Source organism: Camarhynchus parvulus, chromosome 1A (assembly GCF_901933205.1).
Source record: "Camarhynchus parvulus chromosome 1A, STF_HiC, whole genome shotgun sequence".
In the NCBI taxonomy this organism is placed as follows: Eukaryota; Metazoa; Chordata; class Aves; order Passeriformes; family Thraupidae; genus Camarhynchus; species Camarhynchus parvulus.
The window spans coordinates 37,583,913-37,608,089 of record NC_044586.1 but is presented as its reverse complement, the minus strand read 5'-3'; the positions used below and the strand labels follow the sequence as shown (position 1 = coordinate 37,608,089).

General features: G+C 39.8%; 1 protein-coding gene across 1 annotated transcript in view; it reads left to right on the top strand.

The window, feature by feature from the left end:
- Positions 1-481: 481 nt before the first annotated feature.
- The window catches only part of LEMD3 (LEM domain containing 3), a 40,793-nt gene continuing 17,097 nt past the window's right edge, over positions 482-24,177 (top strand). The window contains 4 exon segments of the mRNA XM_030959520.1: positions 482-1,544; positions 1,546-2,071; positions 15,896-15,933; positions 18,339-18,405. Of these exon segments, the coding sequence (XP_030815380.1) occupies positions 540-1,544; positions 1,546-2,071; positions 15,896-15,933; positions 18,339-18,405 (1,636 nt within the window). The 5' untranslated portion in view covers positions 482-539.

Below are 24,177 nucleotides of genomic sequence, written 5' to 3'. Positions count from 1 at the left end.
AAGCGAGCCTCACCCAGCGCGTTTCCGACCAGCGCGGCTGCTCCAGCTCCGAAAGCCGCCGCCGTCTCCCCCCAGCCCCGCACTCGGCGCCCCCGCCCCGCCGCTTCCCCGCCGCCGCCGAGAGCGCCTCCTACAGGCCACCCGCGCCGTGCCGGGGGCCGCCCGTTCGGCGGTGCCCTCCCTGCTCCCATCCGCCGCCCGCCACGGCGCGACTGTCGCCCGGGACCCCCTCTGCGAGTCCGGGGGTGGACGGGGCGAGCCTCGGCCCCATCTCTCGCGGGGGCGGCGCCAGGCCCGCGCGACAGCCGCGACCGAGCGGGGGCGGCTGGGAAGGGCGGCCGGGAAGGGCCGGCGGCGCCGGGCAGCCCGCCCCGCTCATCCCCCGCTCCCCCGCCCGCCCGGCCGCGTTCCCGGCGGGCGGCGCCGCGGGTGACGGGCGGGTCTCGGCCACAGCCGAGTGCGGCGCGTCAGTTCCGGCGGGGAGCGCGGCGCGGCGCGTGGGTCGGAAGCGCCGCGGCGGCGGCGGCGGGGAGCGGAAAATGGCGACGGCCGCGCAGCTCACGGACGAGGAGCTCTTCTCGGAGCTGAGGCGCTTCGGCTTCTCCCCGGGGCCGGTCACCGAGAGCACCCGGCCCGTCTACCTGAAGAAGCTGAAGAAGCTGCGCGAGGATGAGCGGGCCGGGGCCCGCGGCGGCGGCGCCAACAAGACCCGGAACAGCAACAACAATAACACGGGAGCCGGAGCGGCGCCGGGCGGAGGCGGCGGCTCCGGGCGGGCGGCCCCGGGAGGGCGGCTGGCCGGCGCCGAGCACCCCTTCCTCCCCGGGGCTGCCGCCGGAGGCGGCCGGGGCCGCGCCGCACCCCCCGCCGGGGGCGGCAAAGTGCTGCTGGGCTTCAGCTCGGACGAGTCGGACGCGGAGAGCAGCCCCCGGAGCCAGGCCGGCGGCCGGAGGGAGCGCGCTGCGCCCCTCTTCCGCGGCCTCAGGCCCGCCGCCCCCCACGGCGCCTGCGGCGTGAGCAGCAGCTCCCCCCCGGAGGAGGCGGCCCGGCGGAAGCCCAACGCCTGGTGGGGGGCGGCGGCCAGGAGACCGACGGCGACTCAGGGTGTGAGGGAGCTCGGGGACGGCGAGGAGGAGGACGACGACGAAGAGGAGGAGGAAAAGGAGAGCGAGCAGCAGCGGTGGAAGAACCGGACCGTGAACGGGAACCGGCTCCTCTCCTACGGAGGCAGCAGGGACAAGTACTCGGACTCGGAGGAGGAGGAGGCGGCGGGGGCGAGGGCCAAACAGCAGGAGGAGTCTGCAGTTCGCCGGCCCAGACGGAGCCTCAGCAAGTCGCCTGCTCCATTCATAACAAGCAAATGCGCTGCAGCCGGCGCTGGCGTGATGGAGACGGGCCAAGAAAGGGCTGGCGGAGGCTGCGGTGCTGCTGTGCTCGTAACGAATGACAGGGCGGCGGGGGCGGCTGCTGCCGGCAGTCTAGACAGGGGCAGAAATCAGGAGGAGGAGGAGGAGGCGGCGGCGGCGGCGGTGGTGGGGGGAAAGAGGAGGAGGAGGAGGAGGAGGATGTGAAAATCTTGACTCTAGTCCTCCCAGCCTCAGATACCGCACTGGCCTCTCCAAGAAATCCCCATCAGTATTGTTGTTGCCACCACCGCTCACGGATGTGGACAGCGGCAAAATCACTGACCCTCCAGGCACCATTAGGAAAGCGACCAATAATCACGTTCTCAGCGGTGCTCCTGGTAGCTGTAATGTTGAATCCAGGATCTATTCATCTACTAATAGCCTTCCCCCGGGTGGAACCACCTCCTCCCTTAGACTCAACCACTCCAATCATACGGGTTCAAATCATACCTACCTGAAAAACACCTACAAGAAGAATCTCTCTGAGCCCGAGGAGGAGCTTCTCCAACAGTTCAAAAGAGAGGAGGTATCCACCACTGGAGGCTTCAGTGCACATTACCTGTCCATGTTCCTCTTAACTGCTGCATGCTTGTTCTTTCTGATACTGGGATTCACATACCTGAGAATGAGAGGTTCTGGAGTAGCTGAGGATGTGGGAGCCAACAGTAAGTATTAGGTGAAGGGTAAGAGCAGTTTCTGCAACTGGATGTAACAACTGTTAATACGCCTTTGTGGTCCCAGACAGCCCTTACTGAACAGTTCTGGGTTCCACCCTAGTATAATCTCTGTTTAGAGGATGGTGCACGGAGAAATTGTCTTTCCTTATGTATGTGCTTTGCAGGCTGGTGTAATAAGCTTGCAAGCTATTTGGGATAAACTTAAATCCCAGCATTCCCTGCTGTAATCTGTTGATACCTTATTTTCTAGCAAGTTTTCTTCCCAGAGCAGTTCTGTGGGTTTTCATCAATTTAGCAGGAGTATGGTTAATAGAGAATTGGCAAGTAAGGCTTTATGTTAATCTTGCAGGAGTAAGTGCACAGTTAGATACCTGGGATTCCTGCAGGGCTAAGATTTGACTCTAGTTGTTTGGTAATAAAGCAGGTTGTTTTCATTCATGTGTGCTGAGGCTTGAAAAGGATCCTATGTTGAGATGATGTTGCACACTATGGCAGATTTTGTGCAGTGAGTGCTTGACCTATTGTGTGTTGTTTTTAATAAATTATTCATTCTAAATTTAGTTGATAATAACGTTTATACATTAATTACTGCTGTGCTTTAGTCTGAATTTCAGAGCATTCTTTTTTTTTAATACTGAATTATTTGGGAACTTCTTTAACACGTGGAAGTAACTTGGAATGGATTTAAAACCTACCATTTTCTAGTAAATGAAGAATACAAAAATGGAAACATACCACCTAAGGGTGGTGATTCATACTAATTCAGTTCTTGGCTGTTTTGAAATGGACAGTGGAGATTCTAACATCAGAAAGAAAAATTGCTGTCCTGATTTTTCATTGTTTCTGGTAAGAAATTATGCAAAAATCTGGTTTTGAGATGGAAGAGTGTTAGAAGGTTCTTGGCAACTTGCACTTTTCTTGAAACGATTGAGGATGGTGTGTGGGGTGTATGCAAGTGTGTACATTTTTTTTATAGAGAGTAGAGGATTTATGTACTCATTTGTGGACATGTATACAGTGCCTTGTAAGGAGTGATCTGACTGTTACCTTGGGATCTGCTAGATGTCCCAGGGCAGCAGTGTGGGCTGGCTTTTTCTCTATTCCCTTTTGAATTTTGTTCATTACATTAGAGTAGCAGAATAATGTTAAATTCTGTTTTGTGCTCTTTGTGGGGGAGGGGGCAAGTAAAAGATTTGGTGTTGAGGAAGGACGGTAGCAACAAGGACTTGGGGATTTGCAGTGGTTTCATTGCAATGGTCCACATGGCTTTTAAGTCTTGTTCAGTCTTGTTTTTTGAGCTGGCTGTGAACATACACAGGTGGGCTATAATTAGAGCAAGTATAGTGTGACTGTTAGGACTGCTCCTACTCTCGTTAGCTTCTGGCCATAACTGTTAAGAGACATGCCTACATTTTCTTATGTATGGATAAACTGTATTCTTGTACTAGCATGTATTATATGCTGCTTTTAGTCTTGAAATATTATTTTAACCGGAGAAGATCTGTCAGCTTATTGGGGTAAACTGCCAAATTCAGTGGTTGAGTTAAAACTGGCTTGTCATCCTGTTTGGTAAAAGCTGAGTGTTTCAGCAATGCTGATAGCAATAGTTCTTAAAGTTCAGAGTGGATTTTTTTTTTTTGTATTGGAAAAAAAATTTGTTTTGGAATGTGTGAACGTTCCTATAGAGCATGTGGGATGACTGTGTTGAGTATATTGCTCTTAAAAATTTAACACAGCTGGAACTATTACACAAGAAAAATTGTGCTCTTCTTAGAGGACCTTGCTTAGGTTAGGCTGCCTAGTCAGTGCTCTGGTAGCCCAGTGTTGATTGGCAGTTCAAGTAAACCAGTTCTTGGCCTGTTCCTACTTGCTCTCTTTTCAGTGGAACTCTCGAAAGTGGATTTCCTGAAGAATTGTTCTGGCAATGGCACTCGTATGTCATCTGTGCTGCTTCCTCACAGCCCCAGGCTTTGCTGCAGCGTAACAAATGGGAACAGGGAATAGCATCCTTTGGCAGAAGCAAACAGCAGGTTTTGTGGCTAGCTCCTTTGATAGGAAGAGGAGCAGGCCACTTCTTTAAAGTAATGTGGGAATGAACAGGGACTTACCTTGCCCATATGTTTAGCATGTGCTTACTAAATTCCTCTCAAATCAGCATATGGAACAAAAATACGGTGGGTCTGGAGAACAGGCAAGAACAGACAAGACAGGCTAATAAAGACTGATGTTTACTGAAAAGGGGGGAGAGCCCTGTCTTCTATTATATGCTTCCTAAGCTTAAACATCATCCAAGTGAGTCCTTTGACTCTTATGTTTATATGGGTGTATTGTCTGTTTTTTTAATAGAAACAGAAATGATTGATACTTTTTAATTAAAAATAATAGTATATCTCAAAAACAGCCTTATCATTTAGGCAATTGGATATTGAGATTTTTCTGTCTTTATGTAGTTGTAGGTTAGAATCTGTTGGGTGAGAGTGATTTGATAGTGGAAGAAAATCAGCTATTTTAAACTCCAGTCCGTGTCATAAAAACTTTTGGGGCTCAGCAGAGTTGCAATATATGCATCAAATTATCATGCTTACTATGATAAAGCAATAAAGACAGTTATTTATATATTTGTTGACTTCTTATTTTAAATTTGCAGGGAATGATGCACAGTGAGCTTAATGTTGGTTTTCTTAATAGTTAAGTGCCTAAAATTAAATGCAATCAAAGTAAGGCGATAGTATGTGACATTGAAAAATACTTATCACAAAATACATTCAATATCAACACTAAAATATTTGTCAATCTAAGAACAGTGGAGGTGTGTCTGATGAGAGGGAGGCTTAAAACCAAGTGTTGGAGTTGAATTTAGGCCAGCTGGAATAATATAAATGGGAAGGGGTGAGCAGAGTATTTCACAAGAGACTTGTCACTTACACTGTGCATATTGTTCAAATGATTTCTTATGCAGTGCCCTGAAATAGCTATGAAGTGCTTTAGTTTTTTCACATGTAGCATAAAATGTTCAAAGACAGATCGGAACTGGGCTAATCCTTCTGTATTTAAGCTATAAATGTCACTTGAAGTAAGGTTTTTATGCATTTTGCTGTCTAAAATATAGATGGGGTTTTTCTTAAACCCGCTGAAATGAACTGCTCTTCAAGCTCACATAAAAGACCCAACTAATGCTAGTGCCTGTTATGCTTGCTATCTCTGACAGTGCTACATTTGAAGAAGATCAGTTTGGGCTTGGTGCTGGTAACCTCCTTCATTTTGCTCTGACTGTAAAGCATATTTTGTTTGCACCTGCCTTCAAAATACGAGGGGATTAGATCAACTTCTTGCCAAGCCAGCATAGTATTTTGTCAGGAAAATGGTACACTTTAGTCTACTTCCTAGGTTCTTGAAACCCTGAAGAGGTCTGTGTGTATCTCTTCCAACTCCTGTGGTTTTGTGATGTTACTCTGAGCATCTCTAGTGGCTGTTCCTGGAAGTTAATTCTAATGTTATTTTTGATGAAAAGTTGGTAACAGTATCTGATGGGTTGAAGTTGCTTTCAGATTTGGTTCACTTTCTTTCTGAAAGATGTGGGTGCTAGTACAGATAGTGTTGAAGTCTAATCTGAAATGGGTTGTATGTACGTTACTTCTACCATTTCTGCTCCAGTACTTTGTCTGGGAAGCAGTTGATGTGACAAAAGAAAAAAACAAAACAGGACAAAACCATCACAACAAAAAACGAATCTTGAAAGTTTCAGGTAGGTCTTGTTTGAAGTCTTATTTTCTTATAAGAAGCTTTTTAAAGTGGCATCTGTTCCTAGTAATTTTGGTCTTTCTATGATACTTGTTACAAAACAGCTGCTAGGAGGATAATCCTTGCTATATTTACTACAATTTGTGTTTTTGAAATGTTAATTCAGGGAGACTTAGCAGTTGTGCATGTTGCAAGTGTAAGCTTAAGCAAATCACAATTCTAAGAGTTTTATTCAATTCCATTGATGTTCCTTTGTTCTTGATGTCTAAATCTCTCAGGTGTTAAAACTGCTGTGGAATTTTATGCAGGGAATTTAATTGCTAAGAAGTTAGACTTGCTGTATAAAAGACAAGATGATGACTGTTAAGCTCACAGGCCTGTAAATTGCTGTTGAAGTGCTGTGGTATTTCACAGATTACTGTTACAAATTTACTTGCCTTCTAAGATCACCTTCTCAGAAGAGTCTGTTCTTTACAGTGTTGGCTTTAATAGAAGAAAATTAGTTGTGATAGGAAGTATTTATGGAAGAGGACATAATAAAGGGAGGAAGAAAAATTAAAAGATTTGTAGCATTTCTGTGTTGTGTGCCTGTTAATGTTGCCTGTGCTTTGCAAGGGATACCCTGACTTGTATTTGACAATGTAACAACTTCTATTGAAATACTAGCATATTGCTATTTCACTTTCTGTATATTGCTTTAAATCCTAGTTAGCAAGTATTTCTCAACTAGGTGATATAAAAGAAAATCCTGGCATTTTTCTTAAAGACTAATCTCTGTTGTAGCAATGTCAGTTCTATGGTCTGATGAGTTTTGGATCAAGATCAGTAGATCAAACAAGAATAATCCCTAGACTGTCTTCATAAGGTAAAGCCAGGCAGAATAGTTAGATTTCCTTAGGATTCTTGACAATTCTAAGCTCTCATCTTCCTTATGGTATGTCAGAAATTATTCTTTAGAATTAGGAATAATTTGGCCTTTTATCTAGGAAAGTTGAATAATTATTATGTAGTGGCTTTCATCTAGGAAAGTCTAAGTAATTGCTATGTAGTACAAAATAGCTCAGCTGACAGCTTCAAGTCCTTCCTAAAGGGTTACAAACAGTCTATTTACCTTTGTAATAGATATGGAGCATAAAGAATAAATAAGAAAATTGCTCAGCAGTGTTTGAAACAAAAATGATGGAAATTCAGAATTCCTGTTTTTAGGGAGATACTGGTAGTTGATACTTCGTTCGGAATATTTATGACTACTTTGCATTCATGTGCTTAAGTGTGCTGCTGTTAGCAGATGTGCACAAAACATTCCTTATGCCATTACTATAGATTCTTATTATGACATTTTTTCGAAGTTACTCTTGGAAGCCATGAGTTTTTTCGAAGTAAGTAATGGAAAATCTGAACTAGAATCACTTGCCTGGGGACCAGGGATGCAGAAGAGCTCTGACAGGAGTCAGCCTGTTTCATTAGATATCAAAAGTTTGCACTGCATTCTACAGTGCATAGTTTTCTCAAAAGCAAATTTCATTTCTGACGTGAGAAAGGTGATCCAGAATCTGAAAGCAGATCTGGTTGCAACTTTTACATTTTAAAAAGCACTGGAGACTAGAAAGGTGTGGGAAAGCAAAAAGCAGACTTGTTTAATTTGTTAAGAACCTCAGTCAACTCTAATACTGTTCAAGTGCAATGCAGATCTTTCTGCTTAGGACAGATGCATAGAGTGGTAATGGATGCAGTGGAAATATTTTAAAGAGCCCATGACACACAAGGACTTAAATTTTGCATTGTGGGAGCCCTGCTTTGCACTGTTTCATAGTCTATAGTTATCCCAGTAGAGGAGGAGAATCAGGCCTGCAGTCCTCCTATCTCTGGGATGCAGTTGTGTTTCTAAAAATCATTTACGTTTAAATCCTTTTGAGATCTGTGTTTCATCTGAGAGTAGTAGGTTTCAAACTTTAGCTTGACTGCTTACCCAGCTAAGCTGGCAGGAATTGTAGAGTTGTACCCAACTGATCCCTGTCATGCTTCTGGACTTGTGCTTCTGTAACAGTATGAACATTTGAACAGGCCAGAACTGCTGCTTGAGAAAGTTACTTCACAAAAAAGCTTAGGCAAGTAAATTAAGTGAGTACATTGTTTCTTTTGTTGATGAAAGTGCTATTTCAATGTTGTGGAGAATCATGGAGTGTTGTAATCATGAGGCATATATTCCTTTTGCCTATATAGTTCTTGTGAATGTATTCTCTGCTAAAATTAGTTGTCTGTTGTGATTTGTGTTAGATTGAGGGGAATAAGTTTACTGGTCAGTGACTGTGAAATCAAAGTATATTAAAAAGAAAAGGTTTTTTAAGGGAGAATCTCTTCATTAGTACTTTGTCTTGTTAGTCCTTGGCTCCTTCTGTTTTTCCGGGTAGATACAGATTTGTGGAGGAAGGTAGCAGTGCCTTTGCTGTGATTATAATAAATAAGGACGTGGTGTAGTTCAGGTCTTGATCAAAAGTTACCTTGGTAGCTTCTGCCCACTGAGTCATTCTGATGCAGAAAAACTTGTCAAAAGGGGCAGTGGTACTGATGGGAAGAAGCATACTGATCTGTGCAGAGATAGATTGAAGAACCACTGCACATCTTAAAGCTGAGCTCTCGTAGGTTCCTTCTGTGTTAGAAGGCTTGCTAGAGTTTATAATGTTCAATGTGGAGTCCTACTGTGCTGTACCTCCCACAGTGTTATTTAGTGCTGTTTTTCTGTTCTGCTTGTGTTTACATTCTGCTGTGCAGTGTGAGAGTAGGTGTATGTTAACCGTGAAACAGGCAAATGTGGTGCCTGTTGGGCATAGCTTGCTGCAGGAGATGAGCTGGTGGCATTTTGCAGAGGTGAATTCTTTTTGCAGAGGAAAAGATCAAATTTTCTTATCTGTAAGCATGAGAAGTACTTATGCTTTTACATCTGCTTATGTAAAAGCAGGTGTGGATGAAAGAGTAAGTCACTATGGGAAATAGGGAATCTGAGCTCTGCTAAAGGATATGTTCATGTTTGGGTACTTTGTCTTTTGCATCTAATAATAAATGTGTGTTCATTTTGATATAAACTCAGAAAAAAACTAAAGAGGGAGCATTGAGAACATCTAAGAAGCTATACTACTGTGCTGTTTGTACAGTGACCTTTGAACCAGGAGTAGAAATACCAATCTTTTGAGTACTCCTTAGAGCTTGTTCATTCAGAATGGGCAGGTACATATGCACAGTTCGATTTGGTGATCCTAGGTGTATTATGATCAATGCCTGTTAAGTTTTGCTTCCATCTGAGGTGGTACACCCTGCAGAAACACTGTAGACTATGTTGTTTCAGTTGTTCACATTGAGAATGGATGTGTTGGCATACTTTGGAATTGTGCAGAGCGGTGGCTTTTTATTCATAACTTTAAACACTTTCTTTTCTTTTGACCTTCAGCTAGAGGTCCTGCTTATTGAAGTAACAACAGAAATGTGCAGATTGAGTACAAATGCCCATGAAGTGGGGGGGAAGAAAAGCCATGAGATGTTAAATCCACTTGTTTTATTCTGCCATGTAGGATGCGTGTTATTAAAGTGATGCCTTTTGAGGGAGAACAGACTGGAGGGAAATGACATGAAAGTAGCAGCCCTGGCAAGGAGCTGTACTGGTAATTGAGGACCTAAAGCCAAATAGGGTCTGCCTATTCCTTCTGTAAGGGAATGAGTTAGCATGTGATATCCTTTGCCATTCAGAAAATGGGAATGTACACAAGCCTTGGGATCAGACTAACTATATGGCCAGCTCCCTTAGGCATGAGATACATGGTTTGAGGAAAGAATTATGATCTTATTCTGTAAACTTTTTTTTATAGTTCAAGCACTGAGTTTTATGCCACTGTGTAGTGACCTACATACTACGGAGTTCTTATGTGCCAAAGGTGTGGTACAATTTTATTGCCCCTAGTGTTTGAGATCTTGGTAAGACTCACTTGTACTTCCTGTCTTCTTTTTTTCCTGTTTCTGTATGGCAGGTGAGTTTCTTGCCAAGAAAGGTTTTGGCTTTTCTTGTGTTTTTTCCTCCCTCTCTACATCCACCAGGGTCAGAAGTGCGCACAGTACTGCTAGAAGATTCATCACCTTAATCCACAACCTGATGATGTAACCTTTTAACTAATAGGCATAACCTATTTAATTAATAAACAGTGATCATAACGTTAGTTCAAGTTCAGTCTTAGTTCAAGCAGAGTCTTCATATGAGTAAAGGATAATGATGTGTTAGTCTAGTTGTTCCCTTTGGATAATTTTTTTTTGAACCAGGTAGATTAATCAAACAAAGCAACAAACAAAAGCAGTTGCTATGGTAGACAACCTGGAAGGTTTAGCCAGCTCTTCAGTCTTAGTCTGGTAGAGTAAAAATGGAAGTAACTAAATATTGCCTGGTGTTATGTGTGTCCAGTCAAGTGTTATGTTGTGTATGAACTGCTGAGCTCATCCTGATTTTGAGCCCTTCAAACTTCTACAGTGTGTTTTTCCTTCTCTTAGGAAGCATTTTTCCTCCTCTTAACCAGTATGAATACTTGCAGTAAACTGACTGCTGCTTCCTCCGTGAACGCTCATCTTCGTCATGCCAAGAGACCTGCTAGCCACTCCCTCTGTATGTCCTGCATGGAGCGCCTATTTTCAGTGCTCTGCTGTTGTGTTCAGGCTTTGTAAATGTATTGTTCAGCAGTTTCTGCTCTTAGTGCAGCAAGCACTGATAGACCAGTGTGTGCTGAATGATTTGAAGGACAGAGGCGCAACAGAACCCCAGTTTTAAAAATGAAACATTCCTGTGATCTGTATCTTGACTTTGCTCCTGATCAAAATGTTACCTTTGGATGTTGTAAACTGTTCATACTCTAATTAGTACTTTGTAATTGAAGTCTGTCTGGAAGAAGAGGTTATAACTGTGTATTTATTTTGGAAACTCTTCAAGACAGAAATCCTTACTACTTGTATGAAATCACAGGATATTTGTATCAAGACTGGGCCCCTTGGCAGAGTGACAGTAGATTCAATATTTAATTGCAGCTTCCCATTGATTCTTAAACCTTCTGTGTTTCAATAACACTTGCTTTATTAGTTTGCTTTCCACTTTGAACTTTGGAGTTTGAGGAAAGCAGAATGCTTCCTAGTTTAACATAAAACATGTTGTGTTGCTATGCTTTCAAGATGGAGTTTCCCCTTTTTTCTAAATTTGTGTTCATTTGCTGAAGTCATGGGTATTTTTTAACCTTATAAAACGTAGGGAGCTAAAATTATTTGGGAGAGGTGCAGAAGAATGCCGAAGAGCTATTTCGGAAGCCTATTCTGATTCTCTACCCATGGTAAAATGCTGGTATGTGTCTGAAGTCTGACATTTCTCTTGGTAATGTTTTGCAACTGCTTATAAGAGCAGTCTTAGTGTGGTGGGTTTTTTATTTCCTATGTATGCACACTAGCCTGTAGTGAATACTGTGCATATGTGATTTTAATCTAATTTTTACAGTGCGTGGCAAGCGCACTTTTGGGCCATTTTCCCTAATAGAAACAACTGTTTCTTCTATGTAATATAATGCAAAAGAGCATGTGTACAAATACTGTTACTAAAAAATATTTCCTCAAATATTCTTAAGAACTGACAGGTTTTATAATTTTTATAGGTTTTTTGATCACTAATATGAGTACTACAATGAAACTAATATTATTATTTAGTGAAACTGAATAATCTGATGAGAAGCTTTCCCAAAACACTTGTGTCTCTTTTTAAATATGAATTAAATTGGCATGACTCGCAGGAGCACCTTTCAACATTAAGGTCTATTCTAACCAGCATTTAAGTAGGGTAGGAGTAGATTTGAACCTTTCTAGAAAGGGTGATACAGCTAAACAAAGGAGATGGTTATTTTGTTGTAATTTGTTGGGCCTTTTTTTTTTTTTTGTTTAAGTAGAAAAACTCCAAAGAGAACTTCTGGTAGGTCATATCATTTTACCTAAAATAATGAAGACTCTTATTTTCAGAGCTGATAGAAAATGTGTCTGAAGTATGTATCACAAATATGATTTTTAATTCTTTTGGGTGGGGGCTTTGTCAGTAGAAGGGAACAACGTGAAATTGTTGGTTATGTCACTTACAAATAGAATGAATTAAAATTATATTGGCTGGAAAAACAATCAATAAAAGAGCTTTAAACTGAGCTAGTTGAAAAAGTGACTAGATGTTAAGGAAAGGTTCAGCCATTTGCAGAGTTTGCTAATCCTTTTGGCACATTTATGCTGCTCTTCAAAATTGACACGGCCAAGGAGTATTCAAACTGTAACAGGGTACTCATGTAGAAATACAAAAACCATTTCCAAAGCGCACAAAGATGATCCATGTAGAAGGAATTGCTGTATGATTTGATGTCTTAATATCAAAGGAGAGAGATTTAGCCTACTGGTTCGAAGTGGTTTCTACCTGAGTTAGAGAAATATGGAGCTGGAAGGTAATGCAAAACTGCTTGTCTGTTTTGAGCATTGAATAATTGCAGACAGGAAAATAAAGGCAGGATTATTTTATTTAAGAAGTTTGAAATATGGAGCTCTGGAATAACATTTCAAGAAATAACTTGTTTGTTTGGTATTTTTCAGGCATTTTAAGGTTTAGGAGTTCAGAGAGACAATGTTTTAGAATTATCCTTGACACATACACGGTATGCTACTGGGTGAAGTCAGACCTTGATCCTAGACTTAGAAAAAGTTACAAGTCTGTTAGCTGACATTGAAAATTCTTGAGTTGTAAAATTATTGAAAACTTGTTTCGAGATCATCTTTTCTGATAGCAGTGCTTCTACTATTGTTTCTTACTCTGGTTAAGAGGAAAAAAAATCTGATGGAAAGCATTAGGTTATCCTCATGCAGAACACATCTTTGTAAGACAGATATTGGAAATGTTACTACTTCTCTTTTGGGTTTAGTCTGCTTGTGGCTTGGTGGATGGGGCGAGAAAAGTACTTTGCAGGGAGGAACATTCTTGTTTCTGCAGAAGCTGCTAACTTGGAGGTATATGTTGTAGTGCACAGTCCCTGAATCCTGTGGGTGAATGGTATTTGATGCTTTGTGGCATCACACTGAGATGGGAGCTGCTTACTGGTTAACTGGGATCATTCTTGTTTCTGCTGCTGCAGCTTTACAGCTCCTTAAAGTTGCATTGGAATTTTGCTTTTTCATCTCTAAAATCAAATTATCTGTACATTCAGAAACAGATTATGGCATTACAGTGGTTCTGTTAAGAATGTCACCTTAAAATGTTAGGAGGAACATAGAGCTGCAGAAGGGTTCAGAGGTGGCTTTTATGGCAAGGAGGAAGTGGACTCTCAAATGTGTATGAGTGATGAATGAAGGTATGAATGTTAGGGAGGGGCTGCATAGTGTTTATTACTCTCTCTCACCTCTGGTACAAGGATACATGTTTTAAATTTGTAGCATAAGTAGATGGTAAGTTCTTTGAACTCCATTAGAATCTGAGTTTGATAGACTATTTTCCAGGCTGGCCAATTGTTGCATGGCAGAGGTCTCAAACCTATTTTGAGGAGGAGCCTTGGGAAGTATATGTTCAGATAAAAAAATCTTATATTAATAATTAATTGTTAAATTAATGTTTTGTTTTGTAGAATAAGAATTTATCACTCTTACAAATATAGTTGTATATTCTAAGAACTGTCAAGAAAGCTTTTGAACCAAGAATGCTGATGTAATATATTGAAATACCTTAGGCATGTTGGAGTATGTGAGAACTTTGCATCTGTGACTGAAGCATGTGGGAGGATTTGGTAAGAGATTAGGCTCTGGACAAAAGGAAGAAGGGTGTATTCAGAAGAGGAATTACTGAAGAAGTTAAGGAGTGGCCTTATTAACTCAAGTGAATTGAGGTTACCTGGTAAATAAATGCAGATTGATTAACAGTTGTAATTGCATATGCAGCTGATAAATTGCTGCAGTTGCATTTTGCATACTTGCCTCATACAGCACCAGTCATGCTAAATGAAATAGCATCATATATAAAATGTACTTCAGTTTTTGGTTAACAATAACAATCACTAACTTCAGAGGGATTTCATGGAAATCCTATAGTGTGAGTTAAAATAAGGAGTTTTAAAGATTGCTACATTTTTGTGATAAGTATTTTTGAAGAGGTGGTTGGTATTCTTGGTCATTGTAACCACTCTGTATTTGTGAAGGAGAGGCAAACATTGACATCTCATCTGACTTGCTTAACAAATTCAATGTGTAATTTATGTAAATATGAAGTTGCCCAAATGTGAGATTGATTTTACTGGGATTGTGATGCTGGGAAAGTCTAACCACCACCATAGCCTCCACTTAATTTCTGGACTGCCCTAGCATATCTAGAATTTCAGGTGACAGTTTTCAGTTTGTGCCTTTGCAGGCATGGAAGTGTTGTGTATGTGTTTGTTTTGTGACTTTCATCCGTGCTAAAGTATGTTAGTCAGGTATACTGAAATCTCCACCCTCTTGTGCCTTGTCTTTGTACCCACCTTTCAATCTAAACCCACTGCTTAATCAAGATTTCATGTATGCTGAATAGCATCGACCCTCGAGTCTGTAATTATCCTTGTCTGGATAACTAACAATCAAACTAGGTGTTTAATTCTATTTTAGGTTGTTTAGATTAAATGTTTAGTGTGCTGGGTGTATTTGTTTGAGTTTATGAATGAAATACATAAAACTTTAAAGTTGGTAGCTTGATAATCCAGTAAGCAATGGCTGTGAATTTGGACCTATAGAATGAAATAATGAAGTGCTATAGGGCTTGATATGCAAGAGTCTTCAGCATCTGCTTGTATCAGCTTTAATTAATCTTATATCTGAATACAGTATTTGGATGTCTGTGAAAACCAGTCCCTTTGTTTGGGTGGTTTTGGTTTGGTTTAGTTTTTTTTTTCCATTTGCTGTACCAGAAGAAGCCAAAGGGCTTATTGGGTTGATAACATGCTTAATTTTTTTCTGAGCTGAGGCACATGGACAAACTTGTTTGCAAAGTTGCAGAGAGTCAAGCCTTCTTCATTTAGAAAGTGTTTTCATTGTCCTGCTGTTTTATATGTCATTTGTTGGTTGTCACTGTAGGAATGTGAATCTTAACCATTGCTATGTGTAGGAGCAGAGAAAGGGTAATCGTTTCTACTTCAAACTTCCTTTCAAAACTAAGGTGAAACAGATCAAGATTTGTCTGCTGACAAGAGTGCTACTGAAGTTCATGCAGTTAATAAAAATCACATTCTTTTACAAATAATTAGTTTTTTTCTTAGAAAACGATTTTTTTTTGTTTCTTATCCATATTCACTTACACTTGACTAAGGTTGGGAGCCCTGTTTAATAAGTTGATCCTTGGTTTCTTTGGTATTCTCCATTTCTCCTAAATGAGAAATCTAGCCATGAATTTGATCTATTATGTCAACCTTTATATCTCTATTTCCTGTTTATACCTAAATAATAAATATAACTCTGACTGATCAGTTTGAGCATGGTTGTGGATCAGCAGTCAAGATATTGTCAATCAGTCTACTCTTAGATGGGCAACTCTTGATATTTTGTGGATACCTATATGCATGGGAGTGCATGAGCTCTCAGTGTGTCATCTCACTCTTGTTAAAAGAAAATGCTGAGTTGTAGAGCTTTGTTGTATGTATTAGTGGTGAGTAAAAGAGGGGTTTTCCTTTTTTAAATTGTCCACTAAAATTTAAAACCTTCAAATTATTTCAAAGCAATTGAGTTATTAAAGCAAGAGTTCAGCAAATGGCAAGCACAGTTTTGTTTGTAAGGAAATAGCTGTGAAATTTGTTGACATACAAAAATCTAGTTTAACCTAAATGCTACTATACAGCATTATCAAATGCAGAGTTAGGGCAAAGGTTAATAGATATCTATGTTATTTGTCTTATTATGGACCTTGTTTTTATCTTAACTATTGCAGTGTTGTCATAAAGCTACAATGTTGGTATACCTTTTTAGTATTTTCAGACCCTAGAATGAATTAATTTTTTTTTTTTTTTTTTTTTTTGACAGTCAAGGATCCCTTTAGTGAAGAACTCAAAAAAATACAGGTAAGTAAAACCACTTAACATTGAGATTTTAATCTGTCACATGATTGTATACAAACAATATAGATCTGTTCAGTAGGATGCAGTTTTAGTATAATTTGCAGGAAGTAAATGCACTTCTTGTAACTGATGTTTTAATTTTTTTTCATCTTGGGCAATATAAATAAGATTACAAGATTTGGCTGTGGCATGCTGGTTGTTTCATACACAGTGAAAATAGTACATAATTTGTGTTGTAAAAAGAAGAGTGTTGCAGATTTTGAGACTAAATTTAACAGTTTTTCATTTACTGATACTGTTTGGCTTCTCAACCTTGAAAGCACAGCTGGTAAGAGATGATTGACATGAAACCTGAGGATCTAATTTAGTGTTATGGAAGAGCAAGGGTTAAAGTCCTTCAAAATGGATTTTAAAATTTGTCTCTTTCACTTTGATTCCATTCTGTTACTTGTTCCTGTATTTGCTTTTTTTGTCCGAAGTATCAGGCTAACAATTTTCGAGAAGTCACCATTGACGCTATCTGTATTATTCTTAGTGCTGCAGCATGCATTCAGGTGGTTCTCTCTTCTGACTGGAATTGCAAACATAGTGATCTGCTTTTGCTAGGCATATATAAGCAAGCATTGCAAGATAATTGTGGAAGCTTTGGGAGTTGTTTTTTTGGTTTACTGTCTGGAATTTGGTGTTTTTGTTTGGTGGATTGGTGGGTTTTTGTGTCTAGGATTGAACTCTCCGAAAGTGAGTAATTGCATATTAAGCAGGTGGCCTTGGCTGGTTTCTTGGATAGAAAATGTTCCTGAATCTCTTGAACAAATTAAATTTCTTGAGGCAGATTCTGGGGATTCTTTCAAAATGACTTCACTAGTGTGCATAGAGAGAGAATGCATTTTGTTCACTGGACTTGGCTGAGAACCTGTTCTATATGTTACTTACTCCTGTTTCTACTGCACTGTTGCATAGTAATCCTATTGCATGCTTGATTGTTTGTTAGCTACAAAGCTTATACTGTTCAGTTGCTTCTTTTATGTGGGCCAACTGTTAATTAGAAAAAAATTATGGTCACAGTAATATTTCTCATGTTCATCTCACTGTAGCTATTAGTGAAGTCATGGGTGTACCTACTGGCAAATAAATGGAACTTGAAGTACTGCTGGTGGTGTGTGTGTGCTGGAGGACTGATTTTCCTCTTCTGCCATTCACAGTGTTTTCCAGCCAGGAAACACGTTAACAAGATTGGTTAGTTTCCTGAGGAGTGTCAACTACATCAACTTAATCTCAGTGATGGTTTTATAGTACCAGAATAGGGAGAGATGATGCTGGTAATTGTTAATGGTGCTGTTGGGAAATAATTTGTCCATTGTTTGATCAATGAAAGAAGTATTTTGCTTTTCTGGTAGCAATTTTCTTACAGAAAAAAATTTGGACTATTCAAATTTTAAAATTATGTCAATAATGCTGGTGCATCCGGGAATTAAGCCTACTATAGTTACTTTTTTTTTCAAAATTAGTATAATCAGCATATGCGCAAACTGGAAAATTACTTTTTTGAGTATTTTTTTGAATGAAGCCTCTGGTCTTAGCTGTTTGATAAAACTTCAACATTTCAGAATGACTTTTAGTTTGTGTATGTAATTGCATGTTCTTTGTCTCTATGTTTTGAATAATTCCTTCTAATATAAAATGGTCTTGGTTATATTTAAATAAAATTACTTGATATCTTGATAAGTTTAACTCCCCTGTAAGTAGCAATTATATGACATCTCATATTCATGCTTGTTTTGGGAATTAGGCATTTTTGTATTATGGTGTATGCAGGAAGTATCAACAAGATAGTTCACAGCTTTCTGGTTTGCTTTGTTTTGGCTTTTTGTTTGGTGAGGGTGGTTTATTTGGTTGTTTTTTTAAATTAAATTACTGTAGTTTGAAGGTAGACAACAAAAATTTTCCTTTGCTCAGAATTTTTGCTGGAATGTGACCAGATGGTACTTCAGTATGGCTTGTATAAAATGTCACAGCACATTTATAAAGAACAAAACTTTTATTTTTACACCGTAGCCATCAAAAAACCACCCCAAACAAAACAGATTTCTTTTGAGTCATTTCGCTACTCTCTCAGTAATATCAAAATACTACTGAGATTCTCTTGATTTTAACTGGCAGATCCATCAGAGTCCAAGCTGCAGTCTACTTCAGCTTCAGTCAAGATCTGAAAATTCAGTGTAGTATATATTTGGATTCAAAATCTATTGCCTACATCAGCGTTGGTGTGTGAGACATTACAGCTTCCTACCTGTATGTTTAAACTGTGGGTTTTTTCCTCATGGTATATGAAGATTTTGGGGATAAAGGGAAAAAAGTACATCTGTACTACTGCTTGTTTTAACATAAATATGTTTTTCTCATTCTAGGAAGATGAAATAAGTCTCATGATGAAGAGCTTGTATGCACTTCATGATAAATTGGCACAAGTAGCAGGTAACACTTAAAAAATATTGTGATGTAACATTATGGCAACAGCTACAAAAAAGTCCCTGCTCAGATAGTGATTTGCAATAACTGGGTCCCTGATAGCCATTTAGAGCTCCATTGTGGGAAACTTGAAATCCTGTTTCTAGTTCACTTACAGTGTCTTTTTCCACCGGTGTTGCACTTTTTGTTGCAATGTTTGCTAAGGAGATAGGCTTTTGAATATTGTGATCCTGTGTGGTTTTTGACCTCGTGCCTTAATACTTTAGTAATCTCATTTTGTAAAAGGCTTAAATTAAATTTACTATATGTGAAGAGGACTGTGTGGGTTTCTTAAAGGTTGTTAATTCACGGTGGTGAAAATAAAATATTTTGCGACAGTGTTAAAATGGTACCTAGTAAAGTGAACAGTAGTGGTTGAACAAGATTGCCTTGTTAGATAAAATGTCCAACTTAATCATATGACTTACACAGTAATGAAAAGTGCTGCATATAGTAATGTGTCAGATTTGGTGTTTAGGGATAGTATTATTGAATATTCAAAGCAAAAAATAGAGTGGTTTTATCTAGAGTTGTAAGGAACACAGCTTTTAACTGCACACGTAGGAAATGGTGAAATTAAGGCTGTGATTATAACTTTGGCATCTGGTAAATGAGAGTTACAACTGAGTCTGTGTCATGACCATTTAGCCATTTTTAACATCCTTGCATATTTAACCCATCATATGTTCAGGAGGTCTTACTGGTCTCTGTGCCAACTATTTGTTTGGCATCAGCAAGTTTTACCAAGAAGGCTTTTCCATTATTATCAGGTGCTACAGACATTTCGCAAACATGAAAAAATGTGAAAACAGCTCTGTGTCAGATACAAAGCCGACACTGTAATGTGTCAGGGCTGTATAGGAAATGTGTGAGAAATTTGAGCAGCTCTGTAATACCCTTTATATTGCAACAGTAATCTATCTTCATGCAGAAACATTTTGTTTCCACAGCATTTATGGTACCTGCTGTGGATAAAATAGGTGTTTGGACAAGCCCCACATATTTTTGTTTGTTTACATCAGAGAATCCCAGAATGGGTCAAATTGGAAGGAGCCACAGTGGGTCATCTGGGCCAACCTCCTTGCTCAAGCAGGATCATCCCAGAGCACACGGCATAGGGGTGCATCCAAATGGTTCTTGAACATCTCCAGCAAGGGAAGCATTCCACATGCTTTCTGGACAATCTGTTCCAGTGCTCAGTCACCCACACAGTAAAGAATTCTTCCTCACAGTCAGGTGGAACTTCCTGTGCCTCAGTCTCTGCCCACTGTCTCTTGTTCTGTTGCTTGGTACCACCAAGACGAGCCCAGCTCCATCCTCTTAACATCTTCCCTTCAGATAATTATAGCATTGATGAGGTTCCCTCTCAGTTGTCTCTTCTCGTGGTTGAGCAGGTCCAGCTCCCTCAGTCTTCCTCATTAGAGGGATACTCCAGTCTCTTGATCATTTTGGTCTTCTGACATAGACCGTACTATAGCAGAGCGTTCAAGGTGGTTGTTGCTTTTCCTTGCTTAGATCACTGTCATGCTGCTTCCCTCTCTTTTGGAGAGTGTAACAGCGTGCTGTTTGTTCAGTGTGTCATCTGGCCCTCCAGGGGCCACACAGTAAACAATGTACTTGCATGGGTAAAAAGGTTTGGCACATAATTTCTACATCTGTGAAAGAAAGGGAGTTTTCTTTATTAGCTGGGGCTTGCTTCAGTGTACAAATCTTTACCTATCTGCCTTATGAAGAAGAATTTATATGTTCCAAGACAGCTACTTGCTTCACCTGGTCTCAAAGATGCATTTTTCTCTATTAGTCTATTTCTGGCCATCTTCAAATGCTTCCTTTTGAAAAATAGAACTATCCTTTCTGGTGAGGTGGTACTCCAGACTGGAGCTGTAATGTGAGATTACCTGGTTGCTCAGTAGAGTAGCTTTCATACAGTCTGAAGAAGGACCTAATCCATCTTTACTTAGAGAGAAATTCTCCTCAATGCCAAGTTTCTTAAGATACAAGAGGAAGATGTCTGCCATCCATTTTTGAATACTGTGTTGATGTAGACCTGGCACACTGTCTGGAAGCAGTTTAAAAGGCATGAAACAGAGAAAACTGCAAGGGAGATGCAGGATTTAAGAGTGTTGATCTTGTGCACAGTGCACTGCTTCAAAAGAGAAGTTAAAGAATACAGAATTACACAAAGTGGTGCTTTTCAGGTCTCTCTGTCACATACTTGGAAAAGTTTCTCTCATTTCATACTTGGCTAAGAATCATTTGTTCATGTTATAACTATTAATATTAAAAAGGCAGGCTGGAAACTTGAAGTAGTCTGTTCTGTTAAGCTTTATTCAACATCTTGACTACCATAAAGATGGTCCCCTCAAAATTTGGTTTCTAGCTCTGTTTAATAAAACAGACTTATTATTTTTACTGATCTAGTTTCTTACCTTGTCAACTTCAAATGGAGGGCAAGTGATGAGGCTTTTATTTTATAAGATAGAGCATTAATTTTTTTTTAAGGGAGAAAATGTCAGAGTAATAGTTCATTAAGTTTGAGTTAATATACCATGTTCCAACTACAGGTACCTATTCTGGACTGTGGTCCTCCGATATGTTGTCAAATTATTTCATTATCCAATATAGAAATAGGTTGCCTTTAATGCATCACTGTTCTCAGGATCACTGGGCTGCCAAATGTATAGTGAGTAATTTTTTGCCTCACAGAAAACTCAGGACCTGATGAGCAGATGGTGCTTCTCCCTTGAGTTGAAGTTTGTGTTCCCGTGTTCTTATCTTGAATGGTTTAGCCATTCTTCAAAACAGCAATTTGTTATAAACAGTATATATTTCAGTACCCAACACTTTCTGCTAAAACAAAATATCTGCTTTTTTAAAATCAGAGTTACTTCAGCATATGTAAATTACTGGATATCTTGGTCTTTCTTGGAGAGACTTCAATAGATCACATCCATTTTCAGTCAGACTTGCAAAATGAATAAATCTAACCGCTATATTCACAAGAAGCAACCAGCCACCCGTGGGTATGACACTTCTTGTAGATAAAGGATTTTTTAGGTAGCTATTTCTCTTGCCTGGCATTCTTCAGTGTGACAGTCGGTCGGATTTAGACAGTTTCCTTCTCTCCACAGGTCCTTGAAGATGTAGGGTGAATTAGGCTTTCATATGTAATAAGGCTTCCTGATAAATCCATGGCTGGAAGAAAAACCTGGCAAACCACCTAATGTTATTTAATATTAATTTCAAGTATCAGCTACTATATCTGATGGCTGTCACAGGCTCTCTGTTCTGTCACTCTCCTTAATCTTTGGTTTTTCAGGTAATTGATACTGTGCTGTTTCCAACCAGTGATTAAACAGCCGTTTAGCAAGTTCTGATATTCTGCAGTGTTATTGAGCTGTTGAATTCGCCTTTGGAAGATCAGGCATTCTTACTTGCTCTTGGTCTGCTTCTGCTTTTCTTGAGCTGCTCACTTTAGTGTTCCGCTGCAAGTAGCCTGAAAACATGAACAAATGTCTTGTACTCTGCTTGCAGTTTGTATTGGTGGCCGTGTCACATCCAGCTATAAGCTAGAGATCTGTGCTAAATCCACGTCTTCCTGGAAATACTAGATTTCCACTGTGTTTTGATACCAAGTAAGAAAAATATTTACAGTGTAAAGCAAATACTTGAAATTTTTGAATATTTCTGTTGCCTGTATATGCTGCAGCTCATAAGTTACATGCCTAAATGAAAGTCAATTTCAAATATTCTAGCCTGCATGGAAAAGAAGCTATGACTTGGTTTTTATATTAGAAGCAGTTGAGACGTAATAAATATTTCTTTGAATTGAAACTTTAGTTGCTTTTTGGTAGTATTTCTAGAAGAATTCTACTTCTTAAGTGGCTTGCCCAAATACACTGACATAAGCTAAAGTGTAGTTTTGTGATTCTTGTTGGGATGTGCTATTTGCCTCCCTTCAAAAGCAAAGGTTCTTTGATTGCTCTTGAAGTCGGTGGTCAGTAGCCAAGGAAAGTTTAAAGCTCAAAGATTCATGCTTTCTAAAGTAAGTTCACAGCAGACATTATAACAGAGGGGCAGTTTTTACAAAGAGATGACATGTATCTTGCAGCAGACTTGTGTAAAGTTTTTTTGCCTGTGCTTCAGTTTTATTCCTGAATATAGGGCCTCAAATGGAACAGTGGGAAACATTTTTGGCTCAGACTATGGAAAGTGGGTTTTCAGGCCAAGTGGTTAATGATTGCACCAAATTTATTCAAAGTAAGCCTTCATTTGCAGAACTATTAGCTAACACAGTGACTGAAATGGCATATAGGAATATCCTGCTGTTGCAGTAAAACAGAAGGTTGTCTGGCTTGTGAAATGCCTAACTTTCTGCAAGCTTTCAAATTCATGAGTTTCTCAGAAGAAAGCTGTTAAATGGATCTCAGCAAAAGATGTGTTGGAATGTGAAATTGTGTCTCCAATAGCTTTTTGTACAAGACTGAAACTCCATAACTCTGATTAGCTTACGTTTTTTAAGTGAGAGACAAGATGAAAGTGATTTGTATTCCTCTCGCCCCTACCCCAATATTGCTTGAGGGAAATTTGAGCTGATGGGCCTTAGACATTGTCAGAGCCCTGGCAGCAAAGGTTTTGCTAACTGTTAAACTTGTTCAGAGGGAATAGAGTTTGAAAAGAAATGCAGCAGCAGGATTGAGGAAACTGTCTGCTGATTTCTGAAGATGAGACCAGAAGCTGTTAAGTCAGTGTGCTGGCTGAGTGCTGCATAAATGTAATTCTTGGAAGAAGGCACATAAGATTAGCATTTAAAACTACTAAAGTAATTCAGTAGTCCCCTACCTAAGGGAGCTTTTGTTCTGTTGTAAAAGGCAATGCTGTGTTCTCAAAAGGTGGAAAATCCAACATGAACCCTGAAACTTCTTTTTAAGAATTCATATTTTTCACAATTTGTCTCCTGCTTGTGTGTTTGGTTTGCTTTCTCCTCTGTGTATTAACTGTACCCTTTTTGTTCTCTCCCATTTATTTCATAACAGGGCTTTTCTGCTAATCTAGATAATTAAAAAAATAACCAAAGAAAAGCTTCTTAGCAGAAGGGTCTCATCCTCCTTCTCTCACAGGCTGTTTTGTTCAAAGTATGACTGACAGGCTTTATCTGTATTAAAAAGACCTCAGAAAGACTTCAGGTCTTACCAAACAAGAGAGAAGGCTTAAATGTAGGAATACCTGTTCAGACTTGTTCATGTCGTGTGACTTCATATCAGGTGTAAATTGTACATACAGCTTTTGCAGAGATATGTTTTGGGTTTCTTCTATTTATTCCATCAGTTCTAGATTTAAAACAGTATGTTTGCACCAGAGACTGTATGAGTATGATGTATAGTTACTCTAAGTCTGCTAACCTTGAAACATGAAATCACTGATGATTATACATGTAAATTTACAGGCTGTACAGTTTAGGCTGTACAAAATCAAAGTCTGCCTAAATTACATACAAGAAAAGCCCATAGCTCCAATTCAGGTGCTGAATAAAACCCACTCTAAAATTAGAGTGGATTTTATGAAAGTGCTGTCCATTTTCAGCAGTGATCTGTCTAATTTTGCTATTACAGTAGACTCAGGCACTTAGAAAGTCTTAGATGTTGCATGCTAATTTTCTAGTGAAACAACTTGTAAAGTTTTCTGCTCAGTGCTTGATTGCAGCACTTCTAGGCCAGTTAGCATATGAGCACTCTTACA